Genomic DNA, 19,278 nt, shown 5'->3' on the forward strand with positions numbered 1-19,278 from the left:
TTCATCTTTGTTATAAATTTTTTCTCTATAGCTTTTGTTATGGAAATGTTTCTGGATATTTCAAAGAGATCTTTATGGCAGGCATATCAAACAATCATATATCTAGAACATTTTTTTACGTCCATCTAAGCATTCAGTGCAGTGTATACCACAGTTTTACTTATCCTCACCTTATCATCATACGTCTTTTTCGTGATTATCATAATAGAAAAAAACAGCGAACAATATTATTCTACGGTAACAAAAAATTAAATTTTTGAATTTTAAATCCAAAAATTATTCACATCAGCTTTTTCGACATCGCGGTAAGATGCGAATATGAATTTCGGCTTATTGTGAAGTTTCAGCAGCTGCTTCACCAACTCCAAACCAATCCCTTTAATACTGCAACCAGTTATGAGGATGGATGATGCGTTGCAGTGAGGCAAGCTTCCATGTTATTTTTAAGAACAACCGAACAGGTAACAAGTAAAAAAACTACATACGATTATTAAAAGCAAAGTTCAAAACAATTTCCAACCGAATATGAAAATTCACACATTTCCATGTAATATATACAATAATAATGCAAAATTTAAAATCTCGTCAATCTAAAAAACACGCGTTCTATAGGACGTTTGTACTCTATAGTACATAGAGCCACGGACAACTAATTTGGCTTTGTCAATTATATAAGTACATATAAATAGAAATTTTGTATATATGCGTTGCGTATAATTGCAATTTATTCATAACATCATTTTTATTATGAATTAATTATTCATTCTGTCTGCTGCGTAATCCATTTTTTTTACCCTTTTTTACTAACTTTTCATTTCGAGTTTCTCCACCTTATTAGTGCTCTCTTTTGACCGATCTGTCGTCATCTAGCTATTTCCAATCGCGTCCAGTGTTCCACTTTTCTCAACTTGACATTTTTTTATCTACAAAATTTCTTATGAATTCGTTTCTCACGTTAAAGTTAAAGGTTAAATGGTTAAAGGTTAAAAGGCTTCTGCCTCGAGTCGATTATTTCCAACGGATTTCCGGAGTTTTTAATTTTTTAAGATGCTTTTCTTCCTCTTTATTTAAATCACATTGAAACTTGGTTTGATGCTCATTCAATTAGGAATTTTGAGCCGAAGATGAATTCTCTCGAAATTTAATTGTTGTTACCATCGAATCCGTTGATATTTAATTTTTTAGTTTCAATGAAAGATTTCAACCACAAACGCGCTTTGCAAAAAATTTTTAACCAGAAAGGCAACAAAATTTTTCACAAATTGAAGACTTCGTTTTGTAAAAATTCAAGTTTACAAATGTAATAATTGATGAATGATAATTTGTTAGTTATCTAATTTAATTAATTTGAATTGTTGAGGCCGTCTCCAGAGAGTTACACGCAGCCGAACTCACCAGCTCCGTTCCGGAAGCACGTATCACCATCGTCACACATTTCCTAGGCACGGGAAAGTATTGAATTAACAATAAATGTTAGGAAAGTATTGAATTAATACTAAATGTTAACTAAATTCTTTTCGGTTTTAAAACTAACCAACGATAATTTGTAAAAAAAATCATTAAACGAACCGAGCCACACTGACAGGACGAACAGGTGGGACATCCAGCCGCGTTCAGCTTGCTGACGTCACAACCCTTCTTGCAGGCCACCTCAGGGCAGCCCTCCGCCCTCATCACTTCAATGTTAAATTAAATTCACGTTGACATCAATTAATTAATAATTAATTATTTAATTTAATTATTAATTAATTATCAGTATCATGAGAAATAAGATTAAAAATCTTGTAAACATTGTAAACCCATGTACATGTTCGTACATATATAAATCGAACAAATAAGCGTTAATATTATTTTAACTCAACAATCAATAAATTCAATTAAGATATTAATAAATAACAAAATAAATAGAATATTACTAAACAATGAAAACAATTTAAAATATTATTAAGATAAAATTATTTCAAAATCGTAACCGACCTTGGGCAATGAACAGGGAGACAACGGCCAGGACGATGAACATCTTCATGATTCAGAAGTGTATGTATGTACGTACGTACGTGTGTATGTATGCCAGTATGTATGCGTGTGTATTTCTGGTGGCAATATTCAACGCTCTACCCTATTTATACTCGTTCCACGCCAAAAAACCTTATACACTGTATTTAAACTATAAGAACAACCATAATAATAATAATAATAATAATAATAATAATAATAATAATAATAATAATAATAATAATACTAACATAGTATTAAATAATAATAATACTAACTGTGTATTTGTTAATAATAATAATAATAAAAATAATAATAATAAATAATAATAATAACAATAATAATACGTTCGTAGTTGCGTGTTTGGGGTGTAGTAAAATTAAAAGGCAAACATAACATGGAAGTGACAGAATGTGGTTTTCGTTAAATATAATTCATCTACCAAAAATAATTAATTAATTAAATTTATAATTATATTTTTTTAAATAAAAGAAACAACAATAAAAATAATGATAAATTGGTTTTACTAGTTAATTGTATTTTTTAATAAATAATAATGTTGATGATAATAATAGTAATGATAACAATAGCAACAACAGCATCAACAACAATAATAATAAAATAAACTTTATTATTTTCAGTATCATCCTGGCGCAGATGTGTGGAAATGCAATGATGATCAATATGCTAGATTTTTTTTATTATTTACCATCCTCCATCCATCCATCCATCCATCCATCCATCCATCCATCCATCCATCCATCCATCCATCCATCCATCCATCCATCCATCCATCCATCCATCCATCCATCTATCCATTTTGTTTTTTATCAAATACGCTCAATAAACTAACAGTATTTATTTAGTAGATACACATCTGAGGGCAATTCACGATATGGTTGGTGATGATGCTGTGAAGCCAGGAGAGCCATCACTGCATTTCAGCTCCAAATTTCAAAAATGTTTTTGTCTCTCCAGTTTTCCAACTCAGGCGTTTTCATTTTATTAATTTAAATCTTTATTTTACTTTTATTTTCTGCAAATCGAATTCGATTTTATCTATATATTTTTGTTTTATAGCCATGCTTGCTCTTTTGTTCACTGCACACACACTATCTTTATCTCATCTATTTTTAATACTAAATGCACATTTAATGGTGGTACCTATATATTGATAAGTGATTTTGGTCTAACATTTTGTCCTGCGAATTTTTTTTATCAGACCATGGTTGTGTTTATTTTCAGTTGGTTTGGTTTAATTTCTGTTTAATTTTGCTATGGTGATGTTAATTTTTCCATTATGTTGCTTCGATATTAATGTTTCATTTGTTTTCAAATTTACTTAACCGTGTCAATTACATCCAATTTCAATTATTTTATCATGCGATCCATGACGCAGTATTTTATTTCGGTTATTAATAATTTTAAATTTTAAACCAATGGCATGAAAGGCTTTTCATTGACAAATATTTATTCAAATCAAACTTACGGCCGTAATTACAATTTATAAAACAATTTCACAAAACATATATATATATATATATATATATATATATATGGTATAAGCGTAATCATTACGTGGAATATTAACAAGGAGGAATAAGACACAAATACCTTAGTTAATCACTTGAATAGTTGAATGAAAGAAGATGTAAAGGGTGAATGAATGAATGAGTGAGTGAATGAGTGAATGAATGAATGAATGGATGATAATTTGATAAAGGAACAAATTAATAGTAGTCAATCAATAAATACATGAATGAATGAATGGATAGATGAATGAATGAATGGATAGATGAATGAATGAATGGATAGATGAATGAATGAATGGACAGACGAATTGAATGGGCAAATGATTGGACGAAAGAACAAATAAAAATCAAAGAAATGAGCAACATGAAAGTAAGTAGGAAAATAAATACCAAACATTAATTATGCTACAAATCACAAATCCATTTCATGAATACTAGCGCCGTATGTAGAGCAGAATAGGTTGTAGTGAATTTGCGTCATGTGCATCTTTAAAAAAAAAAAAAAAAACCATAGCCCGAACGAACGAACGGGGAATATCAAACTAATTTCGATTAATACAAAAATGTACAAAAGAAACAATTTATACAATAATTAATATATATATATACACACACATATAATATATAATTACATATAATAAATTCGTATAAAAATAATTCAAGTTCTGTAAAATGTGATTAAATATTTGTATATAATTGTAAAAAAATGGCGACATTCAATTTTGAAATCGAGTAAAACAAAGAAAAAAAATAATTAAAAAGTTAATTTAAACATTAACTAGTTAATTAATATGAAATTGTATTTAGTTAATTGGACGGTATGACAACCATGTGTGACAGTTGAAATCGCTCAAGCTCTTTTTTGAAATATTATAAGTGATAGAAATTTTTTTTTAGTCTGTTCATCCAACACTACTCATTATTTTTACTATAACGTTCACAACAAACATGTTCACTACAAACATGTGTTCACAACAAACACGTGTTCACAACAAACATGTTCACTACTCACAACAAACATGTTTAGAATGAACACGCTCACAGTAAAAATTGTTCACAATTTTCAATATATAAAATGATTTTTAACAACAAAATAATTTTTCATTTACAAATATCATAATTTATATATATACATATTATTAATATATCAAATAAATAATTTAATACTAATTCCAATTTACTCTTTAAACAAACAAACAGACAGACAAACAAACGTTTAAACATAGGAAAGTAACAAAAAAGTAATAAACCGTAAATAATGGTAGAGACAGATGATAACATGAGATGAAATGACGAATCAAGATGATGATATGTATGTAACGTGATTCCATTGTGTGTGATACATTGCATTCGTTGATGGGTAAAAAAGGTTTTTTTACCCATCAACGGGCTTGAATTGTTGATGTTCGATTACTTTCCATAAGTGTGGGCCAAGCTGACACACACACACACACACACACACACACACACACACACACACACACACACACACACACACACACATACATACACACACACACACGTACGTGCAAACATTTATACAAAAATACACATATACGTCAACGCGCAGACACTTAAATATACAAAAAAGCATACAAACACACACTACATACGCATACACACAAACACACACACATACATAAATACATACACGTACACAAACAAACACACACCTACACTGATGATATTTCACTTGAAGCTATTTAATCACACTATCCTCTAGTCAAAGGTAGGAGGCATTTGAAATAGAAAAAAAAATAAGCAAATTCACGATACTTATGAGACGAACCTACAGAGCAAAAGCATAATCACATACACATACACATACTACATTGTATTGTATAAATTAAATTCATTTCAGATAAAATCAATGCTAATTAATTGGATGATTAATTAATCTATCATCTAATTAGTTAATTGATTGGTTAACGTATTCATCGATTGAAAGCAGAACGCAAAAATTAATAAAACCTAAATAAATCAATCAATCAATCAACTAATTTAAGAAATAAGTTCATGTATTATATATATGTATATATTTACAAATATACTCTATATATTTTACCAGTAAAAGACCATAATTAAAGCAGTAATTTATGAAATTTGCGGAATTTCTAGCGTTAGCTTTTGTTACATTTCTCAATATATCTAACCAAATTCTCGTCGTCATTATTTATTTAATTACAGTTAGAATAGTATACAGTTCTCCAATTCATTCTCAAGTGCATAGGACCTATTTCGATTTTTCAATAGTCTTCAGCCCTTGTTGCAGTTCACGCCGGGAGTTTTGTATAACGCAGGCCTTTGGTTAGAAATATTGAGAAATGTAATAAAAAACTATCCAACGCTAACAATTCGGTAGATTTTATAAAGTACACACACTCACACACACACACTCACACACACACACTCACACAAACACACACTCACACACACACACGCACAAACACACACACATATATATATCAAAAATTTTGAGGTATAGTAAATAATATTGATCCTAAGACGCCTTGTTACAAGAAGTCGAATAAATTTTTAGCTCTCAAAAATTTTTAACTCTCAAAAATTTTTATGATTGATTCACTTATCTACGTAATATAATAATATGAAATAATAATAATAATAATAATAATAATAGTAGTAGTAATAGTAATAATAATAATAAAAATAATAATAATAGTTAGCGTTCGGGGGGGGGCGCTCTTATAATGTAATAAAGCTCTCCTGTTGGATGATAAGTGTTTATGTTAAAATGGTTTTATATTTTCTGCAATATTAAGTTTATATTTATTTATTATATTTATTTATTTTTATTATTTATCTATTTATTTATCAATTTGCCTATCTATTTATCTATAAATTTGTTTATATCCAATTTAATTCATTTATAAACTTTAAAAATGTTATACAATTTCTAAAATATTTTTTCCAATTTCTTCATCAATTAGCATTTAATTCATTAAAAGTATTATACAAAAATTTTATTAAACGTTAAAATGAACGACAGACTACAAAAATCTCTCCCCTCCAAAAGCCGAAACAGTGTTCCTCATTTTGATAACTTGGCGGTAAAAACTCTGGAGTTTGACTGCGATTGGGCATTTGGGGTCTTCTTCAAAGTAGCAAATATCGTCTGCGCGGCAGTTGACGACTCGTCTGCAGTCGGTGTCGTTGCAGTCGGAGATTTAACTGCGGATGTGGTCGGTTTCGACGTTGTGGATTGCTGAGTAGTAGTGGCAGTTTGAAACGCAGTCGTCAGGGGTGTGGTTGGCTTTTTGAGTGTTGACGGTTGGAGTGTGGGTGAGCCTGGTAATGAGAATTTTTTGGCGTCGAAGTTGTTGCTGTTGACGATTTTGTGGTTGTTGTTTGAAGTTTTGTTGTTGTTGTTAATGTTAACGTTGTTCGTGACAATCTTGCTGCTGTTGTTTACGTTATTGTTTGCCAAATTATTATTATTATTATTGTTATTGTTGTTGTTGTTGTAATGCACGTTGACATCACCGTTCATCTTAATGTTCAGTTTTAAATTATTTGGCATCGGGTTCTTTGCTACTGGTCCATTAACATTATTCAACAATATTTTGTTGTTACTATTGCTGTTAGTGCTATTGCTGTTGTTGTTGATGAAATTAACTCTTCCAGCAGTTGACGATGGCATAGTTGTTGTTGTTGTTGAAGTTGCTGCTAAAATATTTGTTGTCGTTGTCGTCGGTGTTGGTGGGTTTATCTTCAAGCCACCAGTTTTGCTGTTGTCGTTGTTTTTGGTGACGCCATCATTCAAAGGTTTCCAGGGTTGTATCTTGAATTGCTTGTTGACGTTAATCGACTGAATGGCTGAAGTTGAATAAATTTTATTGTTGCTGACATTGTTGCTGCTGTTGTTGACATTGTTGTTGTTGTTGCTGACATTGTTGTTGTTGTTGCTGACAGTGTTGTTGTTGTTGATGGAAGTGTAGGACTTATTGTTGGGCGGTTGTTGTTGTTGTGGTGGAGTTTCTTTTTTCAACGTTGTACCAGCGTAACTGTAAGTCTTGGAATTAGGTGCAGTGGATGAAGAAGGAGAGAAAGAAGAAGGAAGCGACGATGTTGCTGGCTTCGTGTGCGAGGTCGTCGTCGTCTGTTCGCTGCTGTTGTGTGCTTGAAATATTTTATTTTCATGAAAGGATATCTTGCTTATATTATTATTATTGTTATTGTTATTATTATTATTATTATTATTATTATTATTATTATTATTATTATTATTATTATTATTATTATTATTATTATGTGCGTTGACGCTGGCAGGGAGGGTGACATTAAGTTTATTATGATTCTTATTATTGCCCGCTGCTGTACTGCTGCTATTAAGGTAAGTGCTGTTAGCTGATTTGTTGAGGTTGTTGTTGTTGCTGATGACACTTTTGTTGATGGTGCTGATGTTGCTATTATTGTTGCTAAATTTGTTGTTGTTGTTGCTGCTGGAGCTAGCAGCATATCGTCTGGTTGTGCCAGTGTTGCTGCTTTCAATCAACTTGCTGACATCAACATTCTTCAGCATGGCTTTCTCGGCAATGATAGAAGCCAAGTTGCCCATGGATATTGGAGGTGACGATGGAGTAGAAGAGTTCTGTGCGAGGGGTGTTAGGGTCTCCGCAATTGGGGGCGTCGACGCGGTTGATTGCTTACTCAATTTTACCCTGTTGTTATTGTCAGGTTCGCTACTGCCATTGTTGCTGTTGTTGTTGCTGTTGTTGTTGTGTTTAGCATTATAAGCGCCGAAGTCGGTTGTTGTGCAGTTTTCAGTAGCGTTATCAAGAGTGATGTAGTTGTTGTTGTTAGTGGAGTTTTTAGCAACAAAAACAATGCTACCAACATCAACCGCGCCGTCGGCTGATATGTTCGTGTCGTCCGTGCTACACTCATTCTTCAACGTGGCACATGTTGCCGATGTTGTTGTTGATGTTGCTTCGGAATGTTGTGGTTTTTGATCATTTTCTTTCAGATAGTTTGTATTGTTGTCAATCGTTGGTTTGTTGTTGGCGTTATTGGCACTGAAATCTGCATCTGAGTTAGTTGCTGGACCGACTGCACTTTCATCTTTTGAGGTGTTGTCGGTCGTTTTCTTCTTCATGAGGAAGTGCAATCTCAACTTCTCGGCATCGGCCAGGAAGCCCTCGCCACCGCCTGCCTCGCTCTCAGTGGCCGATTGTCTGGTGAGTGACCATGCCGATGAGGACTTGGGCAGCGTTTTTGAATAATTATCACCATCCTGATTACCCTCATCAAAAAGGGATGCCATCTTGGCGTCCACTGAATTTCTGTTTTTGTTCGGTGGGGGAGGAGCCCGCTTCTTGGGACTGAATGACTTTGGGAGGGTTTTGGCATCAGGGCCGAGCAGACCAGCTGACGTTTGATGTTTGTCATTCAGGACTGGAGAATTGTAAGCTGTCACTGCTTGCTTCTTCTTCACGAACAAACTGCCAACTGTCGGCTCAGCGGCACTCTTCTTGTTGTTGTTGTTTATAACATTTCCATGATTGACATTTAGTTTCCTTGATTTGTTCACTTGTTTTTCAATATCCTTAGAAAGAGCATCATCACCGACCTCCTCCACCTTCTGCCTCCTCTTCCTCACGGCGTCCATCAGAGCTTCGTGGGTTGCGTTCGAGAGTGCTGCAAGTGGAGAATGGAATGGTTTCGGCAGACTGGATTTGGTGACACTGCCGCTTTCGATACTGTCGTTGTCGTTGGTGGTTGCATCAGTTTTCCTTTTCAGCGTACCCTTGCCGAGAGTTCCTATTGGCGGAAGAGGTGGTGGGACTGGAATGGTGGCATTTAATTGGCTGATGGTCAGTGGAGATTGTGACGATGTTGTTGGTGTTTCTGCAAGGAGGTTTCCACGCACGGTGGCGACTTCATTGTGGTGAGGATTGCTGTTGTGGCTGTTCACTGTCAACGCCGTTGCAGCGGCAAGCATTGTTGTTTGTTGCTGTTGCTGTTGTTGCTGAAGTAGTTGTTGGTCGTTGGATGAATGTCGTTTGCTTAATATTTTGTCAAAGGCATCTGATGTTGTAATAACAAACGTTTGATGGCATTAGCGTCAGAATTCATTGCAATGGAAATGTTTTGAAGTGTCTCTACAAATGCACGTGTAATCATTTCATTAGGAAATCATTAAAAAATCAACTAATTGCACGACAAAATGTTAATTAAAACTTCAGAGCTCTAATAATAATACACTGTAAACAACAATGATGATGAAAAAAGCCTGATAAGGTGACTAAAAAGAATAAGAGAAAGAGATAACGATAACACTTGAAATGTATGCTGCCTGCAAACCAGTGGGCGAGTAGAGAGAAGTGAGTGAATTAATTAATTATCAATTCAATAAAACCAACCAATTGTGTTGTTGAATTCGATGGAGTTAATGTCATTGCCGTCGTTGCGATTAGCTATAACGCAGTTCACTTTTAGGCTGCATTTGCTGGTTTCATCCGAGCTGATGGAACCTTTCAAAAAGAAAACAAACCGACTCAGATATAATTGAAATGAACATACATCATTGTAAAACAAAAAACATTCTGCTACAATGACGTCATCATCATTGTTGCCATCATCGTCATCATCGACGTCGTCTTCAACCTCATGATTGCCTACGTCATCCTCTAAATCGTCGTCGTCGCTGCCACAAGCGCTACAAACATACGGAAGCATAAAATGTATGACAAGTAGCACACGAAGAACCGGTTGAACAAACCATGAGGTGTGTTTTCCTTCAACCTCAACACCTTGATCCTCAGGACATTCCCTGACATCCTGATCAACTGCACGCATTCCTGGTGGGAGCACGAGCTTACTGGCGTGCCGTTAATCTGTTGAAATATTCATCATATCCGTCGTCATCTTGGTCGCCATCATCACTTGCATCAACATTAAAATCGTCATAACATCACATCTACTATCACCATCACCATTATGACCACTATCACCACCATCGCCATCATCATCACTAAAAAAATGCAAGCAGACCTCAGTGATGAAATCATTGGCCTTGACCCCGTGCGTGCTGGCCAGCTTGCCCTCCTCCACCTCGCCGATGTACTGGCGGGCAGGGGCAACCTTCGACGGTTCAAATGCTGATTGGCCAGTTGCTGTGGTGAGTTGGGTGGTTCGTTCGTTGAGTGGTTGTTTGGTTGATTGTGTTGGTTGTTAAAAAAAAAATTAAAAAAAAATATAAAGATCGCTATGCCTTAGATCACGGTATATAACACACGATTTCACGTTCCATATTACTATTCTATTATTATAATTATATTATTATTAATATTATTATTTGATATTATTTGATATTCATTAGCTTTCGAACCATGTCCTGACACGTAAGAACCTAACAAGTTACGGCGACTCGCCCACTGAACGATGTTTGTTTAACTTTCGAACGTCCTGTCTGATTTTGTAATCCTCAAATACAAAAACGTAATTCGCAACCAGCGCAGTTAACTTCAAATCTCACATCGTCTGCTTTTTTTAAATATATAAATTCATAAAATTTCATTTTTTTTGCGTAAAATCTTGCTACTTCACAGGTCCTTTTAATTGTTCTTGTTCAGAGTCAAAGCTTATGAATAAAAAATGAATTAATTAAAATAATAATAAATAAAGCATGTGCTATTATGTACACACACACACACACACACACACACACACACACACACACACACACACACACACACACAAACAAACACACACACGCACACACACACACACGCACACATACTCATAACTAATACTACCTCAATAAATCAAACCTCACACCAATAAACAAATGATGTATTAGAGGCGTGTGTTGTACACATACAGATACAACACACGCAATCAGTACTGTATATGAGTGGCACACCTACACACACACACACACACACACACACAACACACACACAAACACACACGCACATAATATTTTATATCCATGCATACTTATTTGCTTATTTAAGTTATAGGAAATTATCAAGTATTTAGCATGTGTTAGGTTTCTTTGTACTGCAGATGTTGTAGTTTTTGATGACATTGTTGTTGTTGTCGGTAACATTTCTGTTAGCGTCTCAACTATTGCTATTTGCAATATATCTGTCCTTGACATTGATGTGATTTAAGAGAACTAACAAATTAAATGTAATGTAATATAAACTAATGTAACGCAATAACACTGACATTAATGGTATTCAAGACCAAGAGAACTAACAAATAAAACGTAATGTAATATGAACTAATGTAATGCAATAAGGATGACATTAATGCGATTCAAGACCAAGAGAATTAATAAATGAAATGTAATTTAATATACATACATTAATGTAATTTCAGATCAGTGGAGTTAATAAATTAGGTAAAACCTGAAGAAATCTGAGAAGTTATAGCTATTATTATTATTATAATTTATTAACCATTGGTAACTTGAACTGTGTGACACGATTTGAAACGTGTGTTGTACACGTGATGACTATTTGTGATGACACTGACCACGTGATGACACTGATGTTGATCAGTGATGACTATTTCACTAAGAGTATGCAAACAAATGGAGCCAGGAAAACCAGACAACCACAAAATAAAGTGCTTAACTGTTGTTTTCGGCAATTATTTCCTTAATTCGCAATATTAAAACAACTCTTATGCTGCCAAAAGACGATCAAATTGTAAATTAGATGAATAGATCAGTCATTATTTTTTACAATAATAATAAAAACAACCATAACAACAACAACAACAATAACAACGACAACAACAACAACAACAACAACAACAACAACAACAACAACAATAATAATAATAATAATGATAAGGTGATTTATATAGAGCCCAAGTAAGAGCACAGCTGCTTTAGAAGCGCCCAAAACATTAAATTTCAAAAATATCGGAATTTTTTTCATAGGTATAATAATAATAATCAAAGATGAAAGTTAGGTGACCAAATCAATCAATTTGAAAGAAATAAAAAGCTTGGTGCCCAAACAAATCAGTCGATTTGAATGATTTACTAGATTTTTTTATTAATTCACGTTTCCCATAAAAGATATAAAGGTTTACAATTTTTGAGCAGTTGTGCATAAACACCTACAAACACACACACACGCGCGCACACAACACACGCACACACACACACAACACACACAACATACACATACGTACGATCTGTACACGTACAATGCATATGTATACAAAAGTATATTATATAAAAAACAACTAACGTAAAAGGGTTCTCACTGTGAACCCATACTCCAAGGAGCCAGCCTTGTGGAGGTTGAAGCAGAATTCATCGTACAAATCCTTACTGCAAGTGATATATATCATCATCATTGCCCTCGTGTATCATCACCGTTATCATCATAAGTGTTTTCATATATCATCCCAATTATTATTTTTATTTATCAAAATTATCTTTATATATCACCATATTTATCTATATATATCACCATAATTATCTTTAAACATCACCATAATTATCTTTATATATCATTATAATTATCTTTGTACACTATCGTCATAATTATCATCATCATCAATTTTTAATCATCGCCACCATTATTTTCATCTTAAATAATTTTTTAAATCACTAGTTTTTCATATAGATATATTTTCATCATTTTATCATCATTACCATCATTATCATCATCACCATCACCCTTATCATCATTATTATCATCACCATCATCACCACCACCATCATTATCATCATCATCATCTCTACTATGAATTGAAAATGCCAGCGTGTTGGGCTACTCACATTTCTGAGTTTAAATCCTTCCCTGAGTTTCCATCTATGAAGTTTGTTGGAAAATATTTTTATTTTAATAATTTTTGGCAAAATAATGTTGAATTTGAAAGAAGTTATAATGTAACAAAAACAACAAAAGCTATAAAACGCCATAAAAACTATCAAATTCAGCAACAATGAAATTACAACAACCCCAACAACAACTACAGCCACAACAACTCAAACAACTACAGCCACAAAAACCCAACAACAACTACAGCCACAACAACTACAACAACTACAGCCACAACAACCCAACAACTACAGCAACTACAAGCAAGATGGCGACCACAATATTTGAACGGAGACAAATCCAGACGCAAAAGAAGCATCGCGTGCAATACTGAAACATCGCGTGAAACACTCGAACAATTTGTTGGTACTGCTATTCATAACATTCCTCACATCGCTCGTCTTGCTCCAATGAAATCGTTCAGCAGTTTCGCCCCAGTTGGGTTTTATTCTTTCTTACTTCTAAAGAACAACGAGGCGTAATGATGAAGTAAAAAATTTTAAAACGGGGTAATTTTTACTGGACAAAATCTGGACACTTTGCCGTCTAATGGACGAAGGCTAATAACAGTAAGAGATCAAACGAAACAAAAGCGGGACCGTCCAGTCAAATGTACGGCCACTCACATTAACATAATTAATGCAAAAAAAAACAAGACAATATCAAACAAATAACATACTCGTCCAATCATAATTCATGGCACTCAATCTCTGAATGGACGACTGGAGCGTCTTATGACCACCGCCAGCACCGACGCCACCACCGATGACTCCAGTCCCAGCGCTGGACATAAGAACGTCAAGCGACACGCCAGACATGGTGCCATTCATGTTCGAGACTTTCGCATTGCCGAACAGCAGATGGAGGCTGGGGTTGCTACGACTGCGTTCCAAGTTTTTGATGGTCGCCGCTGAAATCGTGCCGCGTCTCTTCTCGTTGTAGGTGGGCAGTTCGTTGAAGAGGACTGCGGAGAGTGTCGGGGGCAGTGGTTGTGGCGGCGGTCAACAAATTTGTTTGGGGGATGAATGGATGGATGAGTGGATGGATGGATGGATAAGTGGATGGATGTATTAATGGATGGATGGATGAAGGGATGAATGGATGGATGAGTGGATGGATGGATGGATAAGTGGATGGATGTATTAATGGATGGATGGATGAAGGGATGAATGGATGGATGAGTGGATGGATGGATGGATAAGTGGATGGATGTATTAATGGATGGATGGATGAAGGGATGAATGGATGGATGAGTGGATGAATGCACAATTAAAATTATTTCATCAACTGATAAAATGACGTCACAAGCAAATGAGCGAACGAGAAAGCGAGTGAACGATCGAACGATGAACGGACAAAAGAACGAATGATTAGAAATTTGAGTTGATGGAGGAAAATAAATGAATGATGAAGCTAAACAAACAGCCAACCATCGATGAATAAATTTTTTCAATGATTTTCACGAGTCATTTCAACCTAATTATATTCCAAACAAAAAATAAGCAGCATTTTATTCTACAGCTAGCTATTATATTTGGCGATGGTAGCTCATTAATATAGATTATATACTAATGTGGAAAATTTTCTAACTTTTTAACCGACCACATGATCAACCAAACAACCAACCAGACAGACAGCCAACCAACCAACTAGCCAACCAGCCATACAAATCCCCAATTCAACCAGCCAGCCAATCAGCAAACCCCACTGACCAACATCCGAAGATTTGAAATCACTGATTAGTGACGTCATTTTGTTGTTGTTCCTCAACTGTGCGATGTCCACTGCTGTCCAGTTGTTCTTGTTTTTGATTTCCTTGTCCGCGCCCCTCAGCAACAACCTTCTGCAACAATCTTCCTGTAGTAATAGTATTAGTAGTGGTAGTAGTAGTAGTAACGGTAGTAGAAGTAGTGGTAGTAGTAGCAGCAGCAGTAATGGTAGTAATAGTAATAGTGGTAATGATGGTAGTAATGGTAGCAGTAGTAGCAGCAATAGTGGTACAGGTGGTTGTGGTAGACATTATTTGGATGGATGAATGAATGAATGAATGAATGAATGAATGAATGAATGAATGAATGAATGAATAAATGTTGACGCTGTTTTGTAGATGTTGTAGACTGGTAGATGTTGTGTATGTCTTCAACATGTTGTAGCCTATGTTAAGGCTTGCGCGGCGGTGTTGACTGAATTTGAAATAAATGAAACCATCAAAAAAGTTGTCATTTTTGAAGTTTTCGCTTGAAAGCAATTTTAGTAAAAAAAATTGTTAGAGACATTTTTCGTAGCGTCCTACAGCTAGTTTTACAACTAAGTAGTTTCCATAGCAACAACATCAACAACAGCATCAATCTAATCAAAGTAGGAACAAGGACGATGAGTGAATGATGACGAGGAGTGAATGAGTGAGTGAATGATTGCGTTAATGAATGAGTGAAAAATATTGAGTGAATGTTGAATGAGCGAATGAGTATGTGAATGAATGAGTGAAAAATAATGAGTGAATGTTGAATAAGTGAATGATGATGATGACGAAATGAATGAGAGAATAATGATGGCAAATAATGATGATAAAGATGATGATGACAATGGATGATGACGAGGACGGTAGGTAGCTTACTCACCTGATTATACTGAGCGCAGATATGCATGGGTGTGTTTCCATCCATGTTTTGGCTATTAACGTCGGCACCATAGAATATTAATTGTTCCACGTGTTCTAATTTGTTTTCTTTGCATGCCTATGATGGATGATAATAAGAAACAATCATACGGACGAACAAACAAACAAACGGACAAACAAACGGACGAACAAACAAACTAACAAACGAACAAACGGGCAAACAAACAAACAAACAAACAAACAAACAAACGAACGAACAAACCAAAAAACAAACAAACAAACGAATCAACAAACAAACGGACGAACAAACAAACGAACGAACGAACAAACAACCCAACGGACGAACAAACGGACGAACCTGGTGTAGTTCTGTGAATCCCTGCCTATCCTTGCAGCCAATACTCGACCTTTCATGCAACAACATGGACAAGCATTGAGCATCCTTATTGGTCAGGCAGCAGTGGTATAATGGGGTCAACCAATCAGCGTCCTTGTAATTAGGACTGCTTCCTAGGTCCAGTAACGTCTGCAAAAAATAGAAATAATTTAAAAATAAATAACAAAAATAATAATTAATAATTAATTAATTAATTAATTAACTAATTAATTAATTAACGTATATATCAACTGTATATTAATATGTTTTATAAATAAGCAAATCCGCAAATGAAATAATTAAATTCAGAATAATCATAAAATAAACATATTGAAAAATTCAAATAGATGAAACTAGCCAATCAATCAATCGATCTAATCACACAACTAGATCTAACTAACCCGAAGTCCCAAAATAAATACGTAGCTACAAAAAATTAAACTAAAAAATTGTCACCCTCATGGCGTCCTTCGACTCCATTTTGGCGGCAACATGCAGTGGGGTGAGTCCCTGTTTGTTTCTAAAGTCGATGTGGGCCCCTCCACTCACTAGGGCCATGATCATTGCCCGAGGTCTAGGTAGGTAGACGGCTGTCGTCAGTGGTGTTTCTGTGTGAGTGGTTGTGTGTGGTTGTGAGTGGTTGTGTGTGGTTGTGAGTGGTTGTGTGTGGTTGTGAGTGGTTGTGTGTGGTTGTGTCGACTTGTTTGTTTACGTGTAGTTGTTGGTATGTGTTTGTGTAGGTGTTCGCTTGTTTGTTGGTTCGTTCGTTTGTTTGTTTGCGTGAATCGATATGTTTGCACTGGCTGTCTGTGAATTTTTGTAAACTTTTCTGTCGGCTGATCGGCGAGATGTAAGTCTATTCGTCTGATTAATTATTTCATCTGTCTGGTCGTGCAATTCATGGAGTAGTTATAAACGATTTGAAAAGTTGAAGAAGGCGAGCGCAATTAAAGATCAATGAATTAGTATAAAAAAATTAATAATAATTATTATTATTATTAATATTTAATTATTATTTTTATTATTAAAATTGCTTTCAGCATTGCTTGGCTCGTCTGCATTTTTTAATTCAACGTTAAAAGGAGCATGTGTCATTATATTTAGAATTCATTATTATCAGGCGGTCTGTCTGTGTCTGTCTGTGTGTATGTGTCTGTGTGTTTGTGTGAATGAATTAATAAACTGATGAATGAATGAATGAATGAATGAATGAACGAACGAACGAATGAACGAACGAACGAATGAATAGGAAAAAATAAATATTTAAATTAAAAAAAATGGAACAGAAGTCTTGCAATATCGCATAAATTAAATTCTCTTTTCCCAGAGACACATAAATGTAGATGTTAACATGGATTTTGCCTGGATAAGTGTTTCCGACGACGAACAGACGACAATGAAAACAACAATGATGATAAACAGAATGATGAACATGATGGCGAACAAGATAACGAACAAGATGATAAACAAGATGACAAACAGGATGATGAACAGGGTGATGAACATGATGACGAATTGCGATCAACTTAATAACTATGGCGATAATATATGATGATGAAATGATAATAATTATTAATCTTGGTGAAAATTATAGCAATCAAATGGGGTAAAACGCCATAACGATGACAGTTATACAAATTTCAAAATTCACACAGACAAATCAATAAAAAATATACCAAAGACGAAATAATTGTCTAAATATTAGTATAAAATATTAATATCAATACTATTCCTAATGAAAATTTAATGACGAAACGCCGGCGATAATGTGCTCACCATTTTGCTATTTAATTTACGTATTCAACTTCAATACAAATAAATATGCCGGTACTTCGCTGTACACTTGCATACCACGAATATTCACACACACACACACACACACACACACACACACACACACACACACAAACAAACAACCACACACACGTACACACACATCTATCGTCAGTTACTCGATAAAAATGTTAACTTTATTTTTGTAATATACAAACAAACAAGCATCAAACAAAGCATAATAAATGCATGAACGTTTGAAAGAAGGAATGAAAAAAACAACAAACGATTGAATGAATGAATGAATGAATGAATGAATGAGTGAATGAATAAATAAATGAATGAATGAATGAATGAGTGAATGAATGAATAAATGAATGAGTGAATGAATGAATGAATGAATGAATGAACGAATGAATGAATGAATGAACGAATGAATGAATAAATAAACGAGTCCATGGACAATAAACTAAATAAGTCATGCTATATAAAAGTGTCACTAGTCTGATTGTTGAGCCTAATTTAAATTCCTCACAAGTCTGCATACATTTTAACGTGCCTGACAAACATTCATTCATTCCAACATTCATTCATAGCTTATTCATCCACTTGTGCTGCGTTCTTTTAATCATTCCTTCCTCTTTTTCATTTTCATTCATTTCGTTCCTTTATTTATTCATTCATATTGGTCCTTGAGTGAGCTAACTGAACCCCCTTCTGGGAATATTTCTCAATAACAGCGTCTATCTTATCTACTACGATACTTTTATCATCACATGATAACAAAATGGAAATAATAATAACAACCATATTAATAATAATAATAATAAAAATAATAATAATAATATAATAATAATAATAATCCTCATCGTCATCATCGTAATAATAATCGTTATAATTTGTTTATATATATATATGTATATTAGCAGAGACCTAAAGAATAACGGAACTGGAAAAGGGAAGAATGAGCAGCGTACCAAAGTGCCAGCTAACCCTTTCCTAGCAGTACCAATTTACTCCTCCATGCTAACTTCACACAACCAACTAGCTGGCTAGCTAGCTGCCCAACAAACACAACAAATGTAACAAATTTATTGTTCATAATAAACGAGTTATAAAAATCACGTGATGACCACATATGAAATCACGTGCCCCCCCCCCAAACGAGCTAAG

At 34.4% G+C, this 19,278-nt stretch overlaps 1 protein-coding gene across 1 annotated transcript in view; it reads right to left on the bottom strand.

Moving 5' to 3' along the window:
- Nucleotides 1-5,925: 5,925 nt before the first annotated feature.
- HELRODRAFT_194899 (hypothetical protein) overlaps nucleotides 5,926-19,278 on the bottom strand; it is a gene marked incomplete at its 5' end in the record, with an annotated part of 15,810 nt that continues 2,457 nt past the window's right edge. The window contains 11 exons of the mRNA XM_009012533.1: nucleotides 5,926-9,572; nucleotides 9,908-10,018; nucleotides 10,267-10,381; nucleotides 10,539-10,660; nucleotides 12,758-12,840; nucleotides 13,294-13,327; nucleotides 14,016-14,300; nucleotides 15,073-15,193; nucleotides 15,958-16,074; nucleotides 16,315-16,482; nucleotides 16,789-16,940. Coding sequence (XP_009010781.1) covers nucleotides 6,577-9,572; nucleotides 9,908-10,018; nucleotides 10,267-10,381; nucleotides 10,539-10,660; nucleotides 12,758-12,840; nucleotides 13,294-13,327; nucleotides 14,016-14,300; nucleotides 15,073-15,193; nucleotides 15,958-16,074; nucleotides 16,315-16,482; nucleotides 16,789-16,940 — 4,304 coding nt within the window. The 3' untranslated portion in view covers nucleotides 5,926-6,576. The remainder of the gene's footprint in view (nucleotides 9,573-9,907; nucleotides 10,019-10,266; nucleotides 10,382-10,538; nucleotides 10,661-12,757; nucleotides 12,841-13,293; nucleotides 13,328-14,015; nucleotides 14,301-15,072; nucleotides 15,194-15,957; nucleotides 16,075-16,314; nucleotides 16,483-16,788; nucleotides 16,941-19,278) is intronic.

This window comes from Helobdella robusta (genome assembly GCF_000326865.2).
Source record: "Helobdella robusta unplaced genomic scaffold HELROscaffold_109, whole genome shotgun sequence".
Lineage (NCBI taxonomy): Eukaryota > Metazoa > Annelida > Clitellata > Rhynchobdellida > Glossiphoniidae > Helobdella > Helobdella robusta.